Source organism: Bemisia tabaci, chromosome 6, assembly GCF_918797505.1.
Source record: "Bemisia tabaci chromosome 6, PGI_BMITA_v3".
Lineage (NCBI taxonomy): Eukaryota > Metazoa > Arthropoda > Insecta > Hemiptera > Aleyrodidae > Bemisia > Bemisia tabaci.
This window is the reverse complement of record NC_092798.1, coordinates 40,731,928-40,754,247: the sequence shown is the minus strand read 5'-3', so window position 1 is coordinate 40,754,247 and position 22,320 is coordinate 40,731,928. Positions and strand designations below refer to the sequence as shown.

At 40.9% G+C, this 22,320-nt stretch overlaps 3 protein-coding genes and 1 non-coding gene across 4 annotated transcripts in view; 3 read left to right on the top strand and 1 right to left on the bottom strand.

Annotated features, from left to right (window-relative positions):
• LOC109036406 (glycine N-acyltransferase-like protein 3) overlaps nt 1-22,320 on the bottom strand; it is a 260,900-nt gene that overhangs the window by 144,046 nt on the left and 94,534 nt on the right. The gene's annotated exons all lie outside the window — the stretch shown is intronic.
• Nucleotides 25-4,411, top strand: LOC109036481 (uncharacterized). Its single transcript, XM_019050720.2, has 2 exons — nt 25-407; nt 957-4,411. The coding sequence occupies exon 2, from the start codon at nt 970-972 to the stop codon at nt 2,137-2,139; it is 1,170 nt and encodes a 389-aa protein (XP_018906265.2). The 5' UTR covers nt 25-407; nt 957-969; the 3' UTR covers nt 2,140-4,411.
• RapGAP1 (Rap GTPase activating protein 1) overlaps nt 8,600-22,320 on the top strand; it is a 711,927-nt gene continuing 698,206 nt past the window's right edge. Inside the window, exons 1-2 of the mRNA XM_019050723.2 lie at nt 8,600-8,752; nt 14,941-15,259. Of these exons, the coding sequence (XP_018906268.2) occupies nt 14,967-15,259 (293 nt within the window). The 5' untranslated portion in view covers nt 8,600-8,752; nt 14,941-14,966. The remainder of the gene's footprint in view (nt 8,753-14,940; nt 15,260-22,320) is intronic.
• On the top strand, nt 14,561-14,679 carry LOC140224935 (5S ribosomal RNA). The gene has a single exon (XR_011900156.1). It is a non-coding gene; the product is annotated as a 5S ribosomal RNA (ribosomal RNA).

The window sequence follows — 22,320 nt, the reverse complement described above, 5'->3', positions numbered from 1 at the left end:
ATATTTTCTCACTTAGATTTTGTCTTTATACTGTATCTTTTAATTTAAATTATTAAATATATTTCATTTCCTTATTTTATTGACTTTCGTAATTTGTATCGTAAATTTTCTCAGAAATAGTTTTAGTTTAATTGTGCCCTATTAAGTTGCAAGTTTGATTTGTTTACAACGAGAGGTTAGAAAATAAAATCATTGGAGGTACGAGGTACTGTCTCCACGTGATATAATTTGTCACACTTTTTCTATTACTTTTCCTCCAAAATCTTACTCTACTTACCGCTATATTTTTTCCACCTTGAAGTTGTGGAGAAGCTGTGATCGGAACCATCTCTACCTCCCAATCCAAACGGCAAGGCATCAATAGTGAATCGTTCGATCAGATTGGTCGCCCAATCGCTACATAAATTGTGAGTTACAACACCTCTTCCATGTAGTATTTATTAACAGCTCTCTCTGTATTTGAACTCTTTGAAGATCGTACACTGTAAATGTAGGAAAACTTTGGAGTAATGAGACAATTGTTTATGGTCTGAACAAATCAACCGTATATGTTGGTCGCAGGTTTCAGAAGGTATGAAATTAGGAAAATTATTTGGCATTATTGAAAACATTGAGCTGCCCAAAATGTATTACTTTTGTAATTTAAAGGCAAGCACTGGCAGAACTTCAGTGTCTCACCTTTCCTTCCTCTCTGATCTAGAAACAGATGCTTGGCGGAAAACCCCATCATCCCCACTTGCGTACTTAACTTGAATTTCACTGCGTTACCGACCAGCCATCTGTTCACATGTCTAGGATTGCCAAAATCAGTGCATTAATGAGTGTTTAGCCTGAATTTTGTTTGCAGGGTATTTTCTCTAGAAATAATTTCTGTCATCTTCACAAACATGTTAGGATTCAAAACTTTGCCTTCACTCACATTTTCCTATTTTTATCATATTTGATTTTTGTTGCAGGCATTTCTGCAATATGACCCGTTTTGCCCGTGCCAAAGGCTCCAAAGCGTCCAATGAGAAGTTACCTGAGCCCAGCACTCCATGGGGAGAGTTGCGTAAGCAGATGCAGGCATTATCAAGCAAGCAGAACCCTCTGGAAAAATCTGACTCTGAAGAAAGCACGAGCTCTAGTGATGAAGATGAACAAAGCTCAGCCAAACCCACCGTCGATCAACCTGAAGAGAAAGTTTGGGCAGAATTATCTGCCACCAAAGAGAAAGAAACAGAAAGTGAGTATGATGATTTCTTGGTTGATGATGGGACTACTTGCGGCAACTCTTCAATTCTTCTGTTAAATCAATCGCAAAGCAGTGAAAATGGAGACAGTAAGCCAGATTTTAATTCTAAAATTAGTTCAGAGAAACTAGGAAATGGACCATTCAATAACCGCTCAAAGAATTTTGAGCCCTCTGGTTTCAAAAAAACAAACTCAAATGGCATCATAAGTCGTGGAGACGACTTAAGTTATACCATGCTTCTAAATGGGGAGGTGACAAAAGTAGTCAATTTTGAGGGGTTCAATATTAAAGAGGTAGATGCAAAAAGATTGTATGAACTAAGAAAAAAACTTTACCAAGAAAAAAAAATTCCACATGGTGAAATAGTCCGAACCATTCAGCTAGAACGTAGAAAAGCTGAGAAAGCTCTTCAGCGAGAAATGAAGAATGTCTGTTACAACTGCCGCAAGTCCGGTCATTTTGTACAAGACTGTCCTGAGTACAAAAAGTCTGTCAATGAGCCTACTGTAGAAACTGGTATCTGTTACAAGTGCGGGTCAACAGAACACACTAGCCACGAGTGTCGTTTGAAACATGGCAGTTTTCGTTTCGCTAAATGTTTCATTTGTAATGAGCAAGGCCATATTTCTCGTGAGTGTCCTGATAACCCTCGCGGTATCTATCCAAAAGGAGGGGCATGCAAAGGGTGCGGAGATGTAACGCACTTTGCCAAAGACTGCCCAGTTCTAATCCACAAAAAAGAAAAGAAACCATTTACACTTGGAACGTTGAATAACAATGATATTGAAGCTTTAGACGATAATTTTGGTTCATCATCATCTCAGCCTAGGCATGATAAGAAAAGGAGGCATTCTGGCATGAAAAGTTTTTATAGACAAAAAAGACTTAAGAAGTCACACTTTTAGTTATTGAAATCATGTAAGTACCTGATGTTTTTAACATTTTTCCTCACTTAATGTGCTTATGCCTTTAAATTTTTCTTCAATTAAGTATGTACCTAAGTTGCCATAATTTCACTTCCAAGTACTCTCAAATGATAGTAGAAATTGCGATTAAGTAAGATATTAAATTCTCTCCATCAGATTTAAGTATGATCCATAACTGGCGGAGGTCAATATTTATCTAAATGACATCTTTTTCTTGTGATCCACCACAAATAAATTCCTGTCCTTCTCAGGAAATGTCTGTGTACACATGAAATGTCAATTCACACTTGCTGGAGCAGATAATTATCCTTCTTGCCGTCTAAAATTGGATTTTAAACCAAAAAATGGTTAAAAAGAGGTTGAAAATTTTTAGCGCACGGAAAACAATTCTATCAGTTTAATAAAATCCATAAGATGTGATCGACCATCTCTTTAATCCTTCTGTATTAGAAGACTTTTATCTCTTCTTTTCTTTGCCATGATAGTCATCAGTTTAAGATTGTCCTCCTGTCTCAAACATCCTAGAATTATTCACGGAAAGCAATGAGAAACAGCTGTAGCTGCATGTAGGTCCTATGATTAATTTTTCTGCAAAAAACGAGGACTCGGCTGCCTCGTTTTAGCGTGATTAGCTGATAATAAAGAGACTTTGTCGCATGTAAAACTATCCTAAGTTTTCCTATTATATGAAAAAAATTAGCTAAGGCTGGAATTCATATTTCGGCCCTAATTTTCATTATGGCTCTTGCGATTAAATTTGTTTAAACATCACTTCAGTAAGTGATTTAAGTCTGTAAGTATTTGTGATCGAAGTCATTAAAATATGATATCAAAGGAGTACTTATTTTCCCTCTTGGGAAAGCAACCGCAAAATTTTAGGGCTGGTTGAAAATTTTAACTTAAATTTTTGCAGCTAGTTCAAAAATACCATTAATTAAGTCTTTAGCTTGGATTATTTCCTGTAGAAATACTGTTTCCCATGAGACAAGATGCGTGTCATTTCGGAAGATGTCGATTTTTTACTAAATTGAGCTAAACCAATTGCATTCAAGTATGTGTGAGGGAATGTCGAATAGAACCGGAAGTGTCTTAATGTTTGCCTCTGCTTTAAATAGGTACACTATTTTTAAACTTCAAATGTATTTCTACTAATGTAATGAAACTATCAATACCTTCATCCGTGAAAAATCTCTATTCTTGTGGTTTATTTTAGTCAGTCAACAACTTTTAAAGTGGTTTCAGGAAAATTTGGAAAACGCACCTCTGCTTTAAGCACCGTTTCTTTCTTCTTTTTCCAAATACTCAAGCAAACTAGATTCTTACGATTTTAGTTCCAAATTCATAATGGAATTTAATTTAGTTGTAAGTCGCCACAATCATGGAACATTTGTTTCAAAAATTGAAGTTCCATATTTTTTCGGAACAGTTTCTATTCAAATTTTTGGAAGCTTCTGTTGTCGCTTTGGGTCTGAGATGAAATCACGCTCCAAGTTTTCTCTGATTATGACTAATTTGTTCCTAGCAGTTGATCAAAGATTTTTTTTCTCTGAACAGAGCATTAAATCTGACTGTTTTTGAAAAAATAGGCTGTTTTAACTCCAAAGAGCCGGTCGGTTTTGTGAATCTGATGAGTTGATGCTTTTCCAAATTCCATCGTCTAGTTACTTAATACAAATTGAAAGTCCTCTATTTTAAGTGTAATACTTTGGATTAAGGAATTCTATTCCAAAAGTCAAACCAGATGTGTCTAAAAATTATTTGTAGATTTCTTTTCTAAATTAGCTGTAAAAGCTGGCTCCTTTATTTGATTAATGTCATCAAATTCATCTCCAGTTATAATGAAGTATTTGCAAGTATGAACTTTTGCACCACCACATTTGCTGTTTTTAAACATTTGTGACCACCTATAAGGTTTGGTATCAGGAGAAGCTAGGTATCAGAAAACTTTGTCACATTAAGAGTCCTGGCTGTCCTATTTTTAGTGAGGCTCTCCAACTCACTACTTTGCTTCACATGTTCGACGATAATACAACAGAAGTGGCTATGGATAATGGATTAATATCCTCTATTTTTAAGGACGTACTAAGACAAGCAGGAATAACCCTTTCATGCTGATGTTCCCATTTTTGCTTAGGTACGATTTATTGGCTTCAAAAATTTAAACAAAAAAATTGGGCTATCGCTTTTTGTTGATGGAAAAACCAAGAATACACCCGATGTTTTTCAATAAATTGTGTACTGAATGTTTTAATTTTTTCTTTAAACATCATTTTGCCAACATCCAATTGCTCCAATATCGTGGATATGCCTAATCTACCAGTGGCAGATGACTCTCCTACCCAGGAGATCTAGCACTCTCTTTTGAATAATTATTAACTGTATCATGAAATGAATTTGATAATTTATTCCTCCATCTTTGAACTATTGTCCCAGGCCTTGTCCATGACGCTCCAAGAAATTTTGACAAAATTTATTTGTTTAATTACTTGATTCCCTAGAAATCCTTCATTTCAGAAAACTTCCTCGAATGTCCCTGTCTCTGACTTGATTTGGTTACTAATTTTAAGGAGATCAGTCCTGATCTGGCACTTTTTTGCAACAAGGATTTGTAGATGTTTCATGCCCTCGGTAGAAAATACGAGGAATGGGTACAAAATTTTCACTTCCAAAGCTTCCTTTAGGGCCTTTTAAATTGTTAGCGAGTCCTTGAAATATTTTTCAACTTACAGCACTCCTTGTAAAGTACCCGAAAGTTCTTGATTTTACAATCAAACAGTTCATGATATTGTCTCAAAATTCTGCTTTGAAGGATAGTTCGATGTGAAAACTATTTTCCGAAGAATAAAGCATGTGCATTATGCAAATGTGCATATAACTCTAATTGAAATCATTCCAAACTGCAAGTTGGCACGAATACACGAGTGTAAGGTCTGCGAAGAACTCAGAGCTCCTTAATTTCAGTGGTTATGTAATTTGAGCTGCTCTAACGTTAATATAGTTGTATCACGCATTTGAGTCAGGCGTTTAGAATGAGTGGTGTGGCACGATCACGATAGAATTCAGCATATCGATGGTGTAACTAGAAGATACCGATTATGATGTCTCTCAGTTGTGGTGCTTCAAGATATTAGCTAATACTTTTTTTAATAACATTAAAATTTACGTGATGGTTAGAGAAAAGGTTTCTGCGATTTTTGATGCGAAATTTTACGATCTAAAACTAATGTATTTTCTTTATGAAGAAAATTTGTGAGCACCATTTTAGAGTGCAACCTAACGCCGAGTTTACACTCCAAAATCGGGAGTCATGGTTGCTTTGTTGAGCCTCAGTCCCCGAAATTAGTGCGACTCGCCACCTTAGTAGAATGTAGTTTAAAGGGTTTAGAGCCTCAGGGTTTAAGTTCATTGCAACGTTTCGAATTTTTATCTGATGCCGTATTTTAATCCATGAACAGATGCATGCTTATTTCCAAGTAAAAATTTGAGGACATTTTCTTCAAAACACCGAGAAAATACCCCAAAAAATTCAAAAACCAAATTGCAAGCGTCCTTGAGTGAACAAATAAATTATCAAATTAAACTTCGCAGTGCAATCAAGCCCTCCGGCTTTTAAACCTTCGCTCCTAAGATTGCTTATAGGTCGAATCAGGAATTTTCCGTAGATTGGCCAAAAAGACACCTCATCAAGGGGGCGTGCCTCTGGGAGCACAGAGAAACTACCCTATCGAGGAGACCTCTTTGGAAAGGGGTTGAAAATTGAGAAGTCTTGACAGAAATGCCAAGAGTCTTAAGGATGACAGAAATGCCACACACCTTTTTCGCAAAATCTATCACATTTTCTTGGGAGGGTGGGGGGGGGGGAGGTATATATCAGAGGACTAGTGGGTTGATCATCGAAATTGATTGGCAAATCGATGGAAAAAGAAGACGAAAGGAAAATGGAGGGATCCTATTGGTGGAAGCGGCTGTTTGCAACGGATAAAGAAAGTGAGGCTGACTAAAGGCAGCCCACGACAAACCCTATAATTAGGAACTGTCCATAAATTACGTCATCCATTTTTTTTCAATATATCTAACTCCCCCCGATCGTATCAAATCGTCATCCACTGTTAGACCTTCCTTAAAAATTACGTCATCCTCAGCGTATCCTCATTTTTGGGGGAGAACACGCATAAAAATAGTAGTTATGGTCAAATTTTAAACAAACACTTCTGTTTGCCTTCAGGAAAGCTCAAGTCATCCTTGGCTTGACCCCCCCCCTCCCCATCCATCCCCGTTACGTACCGTCATCCTCCCCCTGCTTGGGTGACGTAATTTATGGATGGCCCCTTAGTTCAACCAATAGGCTCGTTTTATTTTCTTTCCCTCTTCTTTGTCTATAGCTTCGTCTTTCAATTTTAATAAGAAACCCTTCTGGCCCTCCTACACACGGCAAAACAAACTTCGTGCATGGGACCCGAAGTTAGAGTCATACGGATCGCTGAGGAAACTTGAGGTCCAGGTGCCGAAGGGTTTGGGTCACACATCTGAAGTCATACCTAAGTACTTCAGATGTCTGATCCAAACTTCGTCAGCTGGACCTGAAGTTTCTTCACAGATCCATATGACCTCAACTTTGGGTTCCATGCACGAAGTTTTTTTCGTCGTGCAGCTCCACCCATATAGGAGCCGCAGAGCTGACTTTTGTTGGTCCTCCCTACCGTGGTTCCACCATACTTAAATACGCTTAGGACGAGTCTCGAATGCATTTAAATTTGGCTTACAATGAAGACAGGGCCGGATTAAGGGGGTGGCCACATGGGCCGCGGCCCATGGCGGCAAATTTTGCAATTTTTTTGAAAGTAGGTATAAAAAAAATCGGATTCAGAAAAAAAGTTATCAATGAGAAAAGGGGACAAAATCTCTCTTTCCTGAGAGTATAGTAATTTCGAATTTTTTCGTTTTTCGGTGATACAAGAGACATCATCTTTAATTAGTCGAGTTGAGAGAGGAACTAAACACGCAATTTGGCCCGGAGCTCAGCGCAGAGAGGAATGATGACGAGGACTTGAAATGAAAAGGACAAGCCCTCGGCGCGGCGGTCGGCATGTAACACATATTAGCGCCTACAAGACTGCATGGATACTTCACCCATTGCGTCAAACACAATGCGGTCAGGAGCGGTTGGCGTGAAACGCATAGCGCCTACAAGACTGCAGGAATACTTCACGCATTGCGCCAAACACAGTACGATCAGCGCGGCGCGGCGGCGGAATAAGTTAAAATTATTCAACCACATTTATGTTTGTTCTTTCATAATTTTTTGGTTCATTTCTTATAAATGGAGGACCTTGTCCACATAGAGACAGGTTTACGGAACTTAACTTTCGCGCAAAGTTCCGTGAAATTTCACTAGTAGTGTTGACAGGGCTTTTGCAAAAATGCATCCAACATGAGTATAGGTAAACGCGTCTTATGCATCCCTTTCCCTCCGGCACGTTCACTTGATGGTTTTTGATGTTTCAAAACGAATGAAAAGGCGGCGGCAAAATACAGGCGGTCCATGGGTGGCAAGTAAGTAAATCCGGCCCTGAATGTAGATGTTGCATGTGTGAGGAATTTGCGATTTGACTCATGATTCTCATGTAAAAGTTCGCGAGAAACACGATGGTGCCATCGGTTTTCTCTGAAATCAACTCCCAAGCTCAAAAAAAAAAAAAACCTCTCAAGTTGAGGCAAAAATGGAGGGGATACCTCACGCTATCCTGACAGTCCACCTCTACATCAAGACAAACTCTCTATGCAAAGATAGGGAACAAATACAGTAGCAGAGTTGCCGTGTTTTCAGTTTTAGAGTCCCCAAATAAACTGGCAGCCCTGTCAATGTGTTTGCTCCCTATTCTTGCATGGAGAGTTCGTGTTGATGTACAGGTGGACTCTCAGGATAGCGTGGGACATCCCCTCCCTTTTGGCCTCAACTTGAGAGCTTTTTTTGAGCTTGGAAGTTGATTTCAGAGAAAACCAGTGGCACCATCGTGTTTCTCGCAAATTTTTACAGAAGAATCAACAGTCAAATGACAAATTCCTCATACATGCAACATCTCCATTAGCGCTTCTGATTGGCCGGTGGTGTGGTTTGGACGCATCGATGGAAGTTGCGCCTCTAAGCGTGAGTGCAGGTACTAATGTAGGTGTTTCCTAGACCCGTGCGTCAGACCACAACCAATAGACCAAACACTCCGGCTCCCTTAAGTGCGCTACTGATAACTTAAGTGCCCTGCACCTGGAGGTGGAAACCCGGCGAGACGTGGAAAATCGCCGAGTCGCGGAAAAGGGAGTCTGGTGGCGGTGACGTGTTGGGCGAATTCTGCGGAGACAGGCGTCGCCATGACGACGGGCTACGGCGCACGCTGCCGCTGCAGCTCGCTTCAGCGCCGCAGCCGGCCGGACCGAATTTCAGCCAGTAGCCCATCGTGTCGTGGTCCGGCCACTCGCGCCGCTTTTCCGTCGAGTCGCGGGTTTTTCGCGTGTTCAACCGTGCGCCAGGATGTGAAGAAGAGCAGCCGACCTTTCCGCCGGCGCGCTCCATTGGACTACACTCTTTTCAGCCAAGGTAACTTTTTTTGTTTGTCATGTTTGTGTGGTGCAGGATGCGGTTAAAGAGGGATGCTGCAATTGCTGCAATCAGGAAATACCGGAAAATCCGGGATGTGTCGGATAATTTTAAAAAGTTAGGGAAAACATGATAAAATCATTGAAAAAATATTTGAGCTTAAGCCAAAAATGAATTGAACAAATAGTATTTCAAACTACACAGAGATGAGAAATAATAGAAAACTCACAGGAAACACAATGAAAACAAACGCTTCGAACGCCAACAACTGCGGTCGTCTTCAGTGCGAGTGCAGTTAGGGAAAACCTGGAATGTCAGGGAAAATGACGAAAGTGTTAGGGAAAATGATTGAAGTGTCAGAAAATAATCGTTAACTCGCCTTTACTTACTTTCTAGAATGGGTTTGAAGTTTTGAACAACCAATTTTGCTTGGACACTACTTCAAATTAGATGTCTTAACCATCTGGCACACCTCCAATCCTTAGGAAATTTTGCTCAAATGTATTGTGTCAGGGAAATCAGGGATATGTCAGGAAATTTCATTTTCTAAATTTTGTGGCTAACGTGAGTTAAATGGACCGGCTCTAGGAAAAAGGAATGGCTTTTAGTGGGTAAATAGGATAGAGGCCAGTCGAAATTTATGTGGTTAAACGACCCCGAGAATGAAGTATGCCTGGACGACCGCCCATGAAATGAGCATCGTGGAGAGTTCTGGAAGATGGTTGAGTGTGTATTTTATATTTTGAATTTTGACGACTGTTCGTCAGGGTACAGACCAATTTGTATTGTATTTTACGTAATTTTAATGCACGTTCCTGCTACAGCGATGTTTGGATTAACAGGGACTATGAGAACAATTCAGACGAGAAAACTTAATTTTTCAATCAACGGCGAGGTGATCATCACGTATGCTGTGTGCTTTTTACGTGTTAGCGCGTGGGGTCTGAGTTGCCTGTTGCTTCTCGGAACCATACAGTGGAGAAAAAACACCCCCAGGCGTTGGGATTGAGACTGGGTGACGAGTCCGTGAACTGTCCCTGAAAACTCGGGAGAGTCGGGAAATTTTACTCGACAATGGAAATGAAAAATCGAGGATAATTCTAGAATTTTATTCCCCGTTAATCCTTAAATTCTCTTGTCCCCCTGAAATTGTTTCACGGCTCCAGTTTCACTCGTGCTCTGTATCTTCAGAGCTTGTTTTCTGCACTCTTTTCGTCTCATGAAACGCACACTCATGCCTTAAATTCTTGAGAAGTCAGGGAAAAATTAGGAAATTTCTCAATTTAAACCTTGAATTTGCTTGTTTTGTTGAAATTTTTTTACGGCCTCTAACACATACTCACTCATGGACTCTTCCGCCAGTGCTCGAATGTTGCACTTCTCTGAACCTGGAACTTGCACTTTTCTCTGATGTACATTTTCATGCCCAAACTCATGGAAAAAGTCAGGTAATGCCAGGAAATCGTTCCTTCAAAAGCCTTGAAAAGTCTTGAGAAAGTCAGAAAATTTCAAAATTCAGGAAAATCAGCCTGCTCTGACAGCTAGGACCGACACAAGGACAAGTTTTTAAAAAGTTAGAGAAGCCCTGGGGAAGATTGGAAAGACTCATTGTCATTGTCAACCATAAGAAGTTAGGGAAAAATAAAGAAAATGTCCCTTTGAATTTTATTTTTTTGTCGCAATTTTTGCATATGTTTCCGCCCAACTCACGTTTTCTATCAGCAGAGCTCGCATTTCACACCTAGTTTCTCTCATGAAACACATATTCATACACAAAATCTCTGATAGTTCAGGGAAATGTCAGTCCAAGGGATTGTTAGGATTTTAGGACGTTTAACAAGACATTCAGGACATTTAGTACATTTTTTCAATTTAAAAACCTTAAAAAGCTAGGGAATTATGACGTTCGGAATAACTTGTCCCTGTGCCTCGGCTAATTTCTGCTGTCCATTTGTTCTTTTTTCGCTCTAAAATAGTATAATTTTATAGTTAAACGTCCGCGGGATTGATGTCGTAGATGACATAAGAAAAAAACGAGTTTTTTTTTTTTTTTGTAGAATATAGAGAAAAATTTCATTTCCCTCCGAAACTCTAGAAAAAAAGGGTGGAAACCTGACGGAACGTTCAATTTTGGAGAGAATATGTACTTTTCAGTGTTTCGATTCTTAAATTGTCAGATGGTCTACTGTTAAGCTCTAGCTGTACTCCTCGTATGCCAGGTGAAAAAGTTTGATACATTCAACAGTTTTACTTCTGCGGATGCTGAAATTGCATAGCCTAACAATTGAAGGAAAATCATATGTTCGAATTGGATCTTTCGTAGGATGGTCGGTGAAGCCTCTGCGAAGCGGTGTCTTTCTGGTGCGCGTGCAACACTGGTGCCTCAAGCAACGAAAATGTAATCCTACTAAATTGACTAACTCTATTATTCGCGCACGGATGCGTCTGACCCTAAAACCCTATGAAGTTCAACTCCACGATGCATACTGTTGGTGAAAATTAAGTTTTCTGAGCGTCGGTGTAGGACACAACTAACATACGGTCAGGATCTTGTGCATTTAAGGCATTGCAACGTTGCTGAAATTTTCCCGACAAGAAATAGCTTTCATATAGTATTTTTGACAAATACACGTAATCTTTTCTTACGACATCTCCCCCCCCCCCTCCGAAGTATATGAAGGATGAATGGTTACTTGTTGAAGTGTCACTGTGTCACTTTAAGTTACTTGCTGGTATTTTTTACTTTAACAAGACCATCGCAATATTTGGTCTGGACTTTCCAGCTTACCTCTCCTGCTTCCCCTCAAAAGAGGTTAAGGGAGCCTCAAGACCACAAAATCTGGATACTTTGGGTTCTTTAATTCAGAAAATAGCCTGAATTCCGTACATCAATTTCGTGACCAAATAATATTATATGCCGTCGAATGGGTCAAAGACGGCGAGGTCCAGGTGCTACTTCTGGAGGAGGCCCTAATTTGGCCGACTATGTGCCGATTTTGGAATTTAAGTGTCAATTTGGTAAGCATTAATGGCCAAATTTTGTTATAAGAGGAAAATTAAATTTAGCTCGTCTCGAGGTCACTGCAATTATTCGAACCATGTTAACTATGTTTAGCCTTGGTTGGCAATTTTTTCCACAGTTGTTTACGAAACATTTTACGACTACTAAATCCTCTACCCGTTCGTGTAAAGTTGGTAGGCATTCGTATTTAGCGTGTGAGACGTGAAATTTGCAAAAGTGTATAATCTGAAAATCACTCAATGCAAACTGTAAGCGTGAGTGGACGTCTTCTCCTCAACGAGTAGTAATGCATCATCGAACACTAAATAGCGCAGGTAGTTGTTGGTCTAATTGCATAGGCATTGAATTGAAGGCGTTTTTCTGTCTTCATGGCTGTATATAAATGCTCAGAATTGATTAGACCAATAAGTGTTCTGCATATCTCGTCAAGTTTCATACTTCCGCATCTTCTAAAACGATCAATTTATGAACAATTGGACGGCATTTTGCACCCAGAAACTAAAATTTCTGGCTCAGTTTAAAACAGCGCATGATGCTTATAAGTTTTTACACGGATGAGCCAGAAATTTTAGTTTCTAATTGCAAAAGCGGTTTAATTATGGGGTCATTGAAGCAGGCTCGTCGCAAGGGGTATAACAAGTACATCTACTCTCATAGGGCGCCAGTTTTTCTCGCATTTATTTATTTGCTTTTTTTTTCATTAAATTTTTAAGGGATTCCGCTCTCTTTCTCTCTTTTTCTGTTTTTTTTTTTTTAAACTCATTATTTCTTCATCCTGAACCATGTACGTCATTTTTAAACAAATATTGTAACACTAAACGCTTCAAAAAAAATAAAAATAAATCGTTATTCTAATTTGTTTGGAGAAGATGATGCTTGTCCACCTTAATGTTTAATTACTCCCTTCGTTCATTGGCTGGAGGGAGGTTGGGGGAGGGGGGGGGGGGGGTGCCAAATTTGCCGTTTGCATGGGTGACAAGCTTGTGTCAGCTTCGCATCGAAAAATCGCTATCTACCCAGTAGCAGTTATGAGCCGATTAAATTGAAAGAAAGTTCAGCGGAAACATCATTCTAAATAATTCCATTTCTGGCGCATCAGAGGCTAGTATTTTTGTAATTTTAGCGCTGAGACTTAGTTTTAGTTCGGTTGTCTGAACAACACATTTATCCGCACACTCTTCAAATTGAGTCATACAAAAAGAAATGAATTTAGTTTATATTGAAAACCAACGTTTTTCAGTTTTGAACCGGGGGGGGGGGGGGGGGGGGCGCAGGGCGCGCTCCTCTAGAATTCTACTCATTCACTTCCTCCCTTCCAGGACAGAGCTCCGTGATATGTTGAAATCGTATGTCTATCTATGGATTAAGGGGGTGACCAAATGGGCCACGACCCATGGCGGCAAATGTTACAATTTTTTTAAATGTAGGTATAAAAAAAAAAACCGGATTCAGAAAAAAAATTACAAACGAGAAAAGCGTCTTTCGGTGACTCAAGAGACAGCACCTTTAATTAGTCGAGTTAAGAGAGGAACCAAATATGCAATTTGACATGGAGCGACGCGGCGCAGAGAGCAATGATGATGAGGACTTGAGATGAAAAGGAGAAGCCCTCAGCGCGGCGGTTGGCATGTAACACATATTAGCACCTGCAAGACTTCATGAATTCTTCACGCATTGCGTCAAACACAGTATGCGTTCAGCGGCGCGGCGGTCGGCGTGAAATGCATAGCGCCTACACGACTGTAGGAATACTTCACGCATTGCGCCAAACACAGTGCGATGTGTGCGGCGCGGCGGAGGAGGTCAAAATTATTAAACCACATTTATGTTTGTTCCTGCATAACTTTTACGTTCATTTCTTACACATGGAAGGCCTTTTTCACACAGAGATAGGTTTACGGAACTTAACTTTCTCGCAAAGTTCCGTGAACTTTTGCTAGTGGTGTTGACAGGGCTTTCGCAAAAAATGTGTGCAACACGAGTAAACGCGTCTTATGCACCCCCTCCCTTCCCCCTCCGACACGTTCACTTGATGGTTTTAATTGATGTTTCAAAACGAATGAGAAGGGGGCGGCAAAATACATTTGGCCCATGGGCGGCAAGTAGGTAAATCCGGCCCTGCAACGGGGTGTATAACAATTGTAATAAAATAATATTCTGGATATTTTTACCAGGCGGGTGTGTTATTTTCTTGTCAGAAGATCACCATAGCATACTATATGGGGAGAGTACGTACACGTCAGTGGCGTGGCGTACTTTGCGATTTATCGATTGATCTGTCATTTGAAGTTATGGAAAAAGATCGATAATCAGGGTGTTCGCAACGAACACCTGAATATGTAATAGATTCTTTACCATAGCTTCAAATAGGGAAATATCGATAATCGATTATTCTTGCCACGCCACCGGTACACGTCGAAATATGGAGCTCTTAGGGCCCAAAAGAGCAGCCAACCTTTTGACGTCAAAAATGGCCCTGCCAATTTTCAGATTCCAATATCAAACCAAGAATGCCATACCTACTGGTCAAAATTGTTCATAATGAGCGTTCCTTCGCAAGAATGAGTAAATTTATGCAACAACTAAGTCAAATACGTGCTTTACAATTGAAGGTCCGTATCAATTGTAATAATAAATCACTGTGGATAATTTGAGATCACATATTGGCTGCCTTTTTGGGCCCTAAAAGCTCCTAACTTCAAAACTACCGACGTATTCGTGCTCGGCAGAAGGAAATTGGAGGTAGGAAGATGGGCGTATCCACGGTTCCACTTGCCGGGTCTTTCGTCAACGGCCATACCACGTTGAAAGCACCGGTTCTCGTCCGATCATCGAAGTTAAGCAACGTCGGGCGTAGTTAGTACTTAGATGGGAGACCGCTTGGGAACACTGCGTGCTGTTGGCTTCTATTTTAGCTCAAATTTACATTTTTGTCACGAGGCTATTGATTTGTTTTACATATTTCGTGCTTACCAGCGACAATTTTCCGCTCGATACTTTTTCCTTCGTACTTTTATCCCGCGCATGGATTCACAGCGCCAGAATGGCTTCACTTCTTCCCCGTGCTTTCAGATACGAGCACTCTGTCTTTATGTCCTTGCTCCCTATACAGGTACTCCAGGTTCCCAATGGAGATTCCTGATGGTCTTGTTTTCGTGTGTTCCAGTTTCGGCGGGTTCCGGGCGGGCTTGAATGCAGGAGGGCGAGCGGGAGAATGCGGAGGTGCGCGAGGAGTGCGGAGCGGAGAGATCGCGGCTGCGGTCGCGGAGCAAGGACAGGGAGAAGGAGAAGGAGAGCGAGGAGCCGGCGGCGGAGGCCCTCGGCTGGGACATCGACGCCGACCTGGAGCTCACCGGCGAGGGCGACGCCAAGCTCTCCCTCCAGAGGATGCTCTCGGCCGGACACAACCAGCCCAGCCCGGCCGCCCTCCGCAGGCGCCTCCACCACCCCCCAAGACGCTCCGCCACCATGACCTTCCAGCAAACGTAAGTCACATACGTCACTACTTGTCATCAAGGGATCCAAATTTCGCCGGGAAATCAAAGAAAGGGACAATCGTGCATGACATTATGACGAAACAACTTATTTGGTGTGGTCATGTCCAGAGAATGGCAGGAGACCAGTTGCCGAAGAAGATCCTTGATCGGGTCCCTCCTGGGAGAAGACGCAGAGGGCGCCCAATGAAAGGTTGGAGGGAGGAGATTTAAGCGGGAATGTTCAGGTGCTCAATGCCCCAAGATTTGTGGTTCGATAGAGAGCAGTGGAGGTTAGGAGTCGTAGAGCGCGAGAAAGTGCTGTAAAGCGACCTATATGTATGTATCAAAGAAAGGGAACGGGAAGGATCCCGGGAATTATTGGAAAAGCTCCTGGTGGCTTTTCAAAGTGGCAGCGATTTTACCAGAGACATGAGACCCTCCACTGGCTTCTCGGCGACTAGAGGAGGGTCTCTCATCTCTAAAAAGCTCCCGGTGGTTCTTCAAAGTGGCAAACATTTTACTGTGCACTGTGTGTTTTTCCCGTGTTAGTTTCCAGGGGAGTTACATTTAACCGGAACTCCGAAAAAAGTTCCCACCTATATCGAGGAGATGCGAAGCGCATAGTTTCTTTTGATTTAACGAACTCCCCGGAACTATCGTATATTTTTCGTGATATTGAGAAGGAACTTGCGTAATTTCTGACTTTTTCATATGCGGAAATCAAGTGAGCAACTATTCGAACTCCGGCGTAGGTATGTGGTATCACGCGAAATTGAAGGAAAATCTTAGCTTTTCGCCTATCTCAAGTTACTGATGTTCAGGAATATTGCTCCCATCGATATGAAAATTGCGTATTTTCCGCGATTTTGAGTTGAAAATCATGTGATCTTGAAAGTTCTTTATCAACCCCTGGAAAATTTACGTAGGTGCCGCGATATTGAAGTGAGTGACGCTTTATTTTTCAAAAGTTTTAGAAAACCGCTAGAAAAACAGCGCATTTGTCGCGATATTGCGGTAACTATCGGGTAATTCAGTTATTTTATTTTCTTTTGTTTTACAAAATTGCTGGAGTAATCGCGCATTTCCCGTGATGCTGAGATGGAAAGCGTGGAATTTCATAGGATGTTACGAACCCGCGAGAAAAATCGTGTATTTTTTGTGAGATATTGAAGTGAAAACGTAATTTCTCACACGCGGATATTAAGCGAGCAACTATTCGAACTCCGGAGTAGGTATGTGGTATCACGCAAAATTGAAGGAAAATTTTAGCGGTTCGCCCATCCCACGTCATTGACGATGAATATTATGCTCGCAACGATGCAAAAATCGCATTTGACATTCTTGTCATTTCTCGCTCATCTACAAGATGTAACCTCTGAAACATAATTTGCACAACTCCCATTTTGTAGTCGTTTTTAATCCCATTCATTCTTTTGGAACTTTGAAATCATAGTTTCTCTTATCTGCAAGGATCGTAAATCGTCGTAAAGTTTCACCGTTTCATCGTCTGATTGAAAATTAGCGTGGTGCGAGAGTTGGGGTGATGGTTCGGCTTTGTTCAAGTAATTGCTTCGGTATGAAAAGCACGCTCTTGGAACTCAACAAGTTCGACCTATTAATTCAGTCATTTAGTCGCGTGTCGAGTACTTTCCAGGCTAGTCGAATAAAAACTTTGCGTGGAAAAACTTTCCTTATTTTACCTCCTTTTTTCTTGCACAGTCCCGCAAGGGGAAAATTTAAAAATCTTAAGATAGAAGCTAAGTTTCTTTTAAACCCACATTAATTTTGCTCACCTCCGAGAGCTATACTTTCTCAGGAACTATTTGAACTGCACCCCTTTCGCAGGAATGTCTATTTAGCATTTGACCGCAACTTCTTCTAATCAGTTTGCAAATATTTTAAAAATAATAATTATTTTTTCCTTTTTTCATGAAAGATGAGAGTCAGGATTTAAAGCGAGTTGATATCTCATCCTAAACTGTGAAGCGTCGGAAACTACAAGGAAAAGGAGTAAGACATCTATTTTTTACGATTTTAGTCTAACTTCTGACTCTGAGTATGGGGATTATTTCCTTTTTGATTGTAGATCATTAGAAAATTGCACCCGTAAAAGGGTGAAATTTGTAAAATTAATTGGAAAACTGATGTCTTCTTTTGCATAAAACTAAATACTCAAAGAAATAAAAATCTGTTCAGTTTCCATTTTTCACGTGATTTCTTCATTAACTGGTCACAGCAAAGAGTGATTTGTAAAGATTTAGGACTCTCGCTAGTTTTGAACTCAGAGACCGAGGCGTTTTGTTCACATTAGCTCGCATAAAGTCATAAAAACGTATTCTCAGCTGTTAGTTGCCCTTTGCAGCGTTGTTGGTCAACATTTGAGTAAACAGTATATCCCTTTTCCATCGTTGTTGGTTAAAATTTGAGTAAACGTAAGGAATCTTTCTAAAATTTCTCTTTGAGGGGATTCATTCAAATAACAAAGACTGTAAGCTGGCAGTGAAGAGCATGTATCAGTGAATTCTCATTTATTTCTTTTTTATTTGATTAACTCAGAAACACAGTGGAAATTGGATAATCCTACATTTTTTTTAATTGCATATCGATTATAACGGCATGCAATCTGGTTAGTCCTGTGGCAGAAATCCCTTTTATACAATGTAGTTATGCATCGGTCGTAACGATGCATGACCGATTTACTAGCTTACTTAGAGATTACTTACTTACTACTAGATTACTTAGAAGGTCGTTGTAACCGATTTTTATTGTATCATCCATCGAAGTACTTAATTTTCTCGACGCACAGTGGATCGAGTCAATCAGAGAGGTCGGACATGAAATGTCTGACAAAAATTGCGAATTTTGATGTTTATTTCGTCACATCTTAAATGTAAGGGAGGTTTCTGAAAGAAAATTTCACGAAGAAACCAACGGAACCACTTTTAAGACCTCAAAGTTTTGTACAAATGGAGGAATAAGCGTTTAAAGTCTCCAAATTTTGTCCGACCTCTCCTATTGACTCGATCCAGTGTACGACGTGAAAAACAATAACTGAAGATTTGCCTCCCCCCCCCTCCCCACTCTCATCTGAAAAATTATCGGAAAAGTAAATGACGAGATGGAAGGCTGTTTTTATCTCGAATTGCCTGAAATTAGTCGAACGCTATACAGCCTCAACTTTCGGGTGAGGAAGAATGCGAAACCCAGGCCGGAAGTCGAGCAAGAGTTTAAAAAAGGGGATGAAAATCAAAGTGCGTAGTGAATGTCAATGAAGTGTGGGGGAATATTAACCGAAATCGCGAGATTGCGACGGAAATCGGTGCTTGATGGAAACCGGGGGGGGGGGGGGGTGGAGCCGCGGGGAAGGTGGAATTCGAACTTAGCATTTCCAGCCCCTCTCCCCTTACCCCTCCCCCCATTTCAGCCCTTTGCTATTCAGCGGAAGTTAGGGGAGGAGGAGAAGCGGGGCGCAGTTGCCGCAATAGAACCCGTTCTGCGGGCTGATGATTCAAATTGATAGATAAAGCGATAGATAAAGAAGACCTAGGGAGTAGGGAACGATCCTATTGGTTGAAATGGGTGGTTCCTACAGACTAAGGAAGAAAATGATGGACTTATGCCGCAATCACACGCTAAATGTGGGAGCTGAATGTGGCTTGAATGTGGAAGTCATCGGCCCGATGCCTGAATTTTGCGCGTGTCGCGCACAACGATTCTCAGCGACCATCGGATAATGTCGGATTTGTCTTAACTATCCGAATAGATTGGATGCACATGTGGATGAAAATAATTCGAATTTGCGAAATTTCAGCTGTTGAGCGCTAACTGTTGACTTCCATATTCAGCTGCCAAATTCAGCGTTTGATTGCGGCACAACTATCGGGTCTCTCGTGGGTGCCTACCTCCTTTGTCTATTCAACCACCCGCCAACAGGATCCCTCCAAATCCTTTTTGTCCTCTTTGTCTATTGCTTTGTCTATCAATTTCAATTATCGGCCCGGTGACAGCTGATGGCTGATCAGTCGAACGCAGTCTAAAATTATCCATCCTTTGGCAGAGTGTCTATAGATTGGAATAGCCCGAAAAGTCTGGATGCAGTTTGGACGTCTGCCTGAATAGTCGGGATAAAGGATTAAAATTTCCGGGAAAAAGGATCCGGGGGGCTCCTCCTAGGAAATTTTGAAAATTTTAAAGCATCTAATATGTCGTTTGAGTTGGTTTTTATGACCAATTTGGCTATAAATAATTACCAAATCAGTGTGTCCTTCCTCCTCCTTTCCTTCGTTCCTTCCTTCTTTCTTTTCTCCGTTTTTTCGGGTGAACAAGGGGGGAGGTGTACGCCCCCTGGACCCGCCTATGCTCAGCCAAAAAGTTTGTTCCAAAAAGAGCGTCAGGTTAACGCAATTAAGTCAAGGAATCGGAAAATGAAGAAATCATGGAAACCCTGTTTAAGTACTTGAAAGTTTTTTCGGAAGGTTCAAAAAGTTCTTGATTACAAAACTGGAAATTCCTCGAAAGTCCGCGCGTGTCTTCGGTTTTTCAAAGCTGTCATGAATCATATAGGCTTGAAAATGAAAAGCTTCATCGTGGCCTTGCTAAAACCGCTATCGAGTCACACGCGAAATGGCTGCTGAACCGCGAAAAGCTAGGCACTCCTAGAGTCCCATTATACTGAGAGTCAAGACAATTCGGCTCATGGATGTCACAAACGGGAATAAAGATTACAGAAATTGAACGTTTTTCGTAATCTTTGATTGGCCCATTCTCAAATGCCTTTCTCCGTTCCTCCTCTCATTCCGTTTGTTCCTTGCCGAACCCGTAATTCCCTGGTCCATTCCAGATTATAATCTTTGCAATTGCAATTGCGAAAATATTACCTTGCGGTGAGCTAACCATCACCTTGCGGCAAGGTGTCGGCCTTGCCACCCTCTTCGAGCCCTATCAGAGCCCTCGCCGGGTCAGTTCGTGGAACTTAACGACTGGGAATAATTATGCATGGCAACGTTGGAGACGAAAATCAAGCCCAACACGGGGTATTTCCCGATGCTGTGTCGCCTTTTTCGCGCCCTGCGTCTGGATTTGGGTCTACAGTGTTGTCATACGGTTTTATTCCCGGTCGTCGAGTTCCTTGAACTGGCTCGGCGAGGGCTCGGAGAGGGCTCGGAGAGGATGGCAAGGCCGATACCTTGCCGCAAGGTGATGGTTAGCTCACCGCAAGGTAATATTTACTCTAGGGTGGTGAAAATGTAATCTTTATTCCCGTTTGTGACACTGTGGAGGCCTAAAATACGGGAACCAATCAGAAATGGATTCAAATTGTCTTGACTCTCAGTATAAAGGGACTCTAGGCACTCCCTGTCTGATTTTCTCGGTATATATTTTTTCTTCTTTTTGAGTGCATGTGAGAAAGCGGCAATGACGCAGGGAACCTGGAATACAGGATTGGGAAGGAAGTGACATTCGTGGCGGAGCCACCTTCGGCAGATTGAATTATACTCGTAAGAAAATTCTATTCGAAACTCCCTCGCAGAAGCAGGCAAGATTGCCTAAAGCCCGAGGCCTGCAGACCCGCAATTTCAGCTTCCTCCACGAGTCGAAATTCGGTGCGGGTAGATTAGAGCTTTCTGCATGTCACTTCCTTCTTTTGTTGCGCTGAGGCTAAGAGCGCTGCGTTGATGTGCCTACCGACGACCCCGGTTCAGTCTTCTCATATCCTCATTTTTTTTCTCACCTGCGGGCCCGCGGGCTGGCTATCGATCCCTCGTCTTTTGTATTTTGCGCTCTTGTTGAGGGTCCTTGTGTTCTGAATACTTCAATTTTTGAAGTTCGAGGAGTGTTTCCTTTGTATTTTTGGTTTTAAGGGATTTTGGAATTCAGTTCACCTTCACTGAAAAAAAAAAAAAAGAAAAAAAAAAAAAAAAAAAAAAAAAAAAAAAAAAAAAACACATTGGATCTAGAGTCCAGACTCATAAAAACATCGACAAGAAAAAATACTCTTAATTCAATCGGATTTTTGCTTAAATCAAGAACCAAGCCTCTTAATTTGAGCGGATTTCCTTTTGATTTAAGCTCAAATCTGATCGAATCAAGAATATTTTTTCTTGTCAATGTTTTCAAGAGTCTGGACTCTAGATCCAATGTGTTTTTTTTCCAGTGTTGGAGGTTGCTGTTTTTCGAGGATTGCGGTGTGTTTTCAGGGTGTCTACAAGTCCGGAATTTTCGGAAAGTCCAGATATAGCACTGATTTTTTAAGGGCGGTCCGGAAGTACTGAAAAAGTGCGGAAATTCCGGAAGAAGGTCCGGATTTTTTTTTTTTTCAATTTTTTCGCAATATGAGGCGAGAAATTCAATTTTTTAATTTTTTCGAATTTCGCCAATTGGAGGCACTGGAAAAGTACTGAATTTTCCCGCTGTGGAGGCACTGAATTTCTCGGGAATGTACTGTAAAGGTACTGATTTTTGGCCAGCATGTTTTAGTAGAAACCCTGGTTTTGCAATCAATCAGAGATCGGGATTCTGTTATGTGACGACATGCGTGACGTCTCATTAGGTTTCCGAGTTCATGTGTTTTGTTGTTCTGATTGTTTCTTTTTCTTTTGGTATTTCTGCGAGGTCTCCCAGTTCTATGGTTGTAGGTTTTACATGTTAGGTGCATTCAATGAAGTAATTTAAATGTCCCGAGTTAATGAAAACATTTTTTTCACCTGCCTCTTGAAATGAAAAGTATTTGATCAAGAATATGGCTTCATTTACACAAATTTAAGATTGGAGTCCGAACGGCAAAATTTAGCATTGAAAACCAACATTCCCCCATAAAATGAAGAGTGATCTGTTCTGGCAAATAATTATTTAATTATTCTTCTGCTTCTTTTTTTCTCTCGCCATTATCATTTTAATTTCCGTTCTTCCTTTGCCATGCGAGCAAGAAAAGACTTAGAGTTTTTTTTTTTTTTAAATTTTAATTTTATGGAATACTTTATATTAAAAGCATTGCAGTTTTGAAGAAATCCTGCAAATGTGAACTGCGCACAAAGCACTAGCCTCAGTATGTCATACCTGCCCTTAGGAGT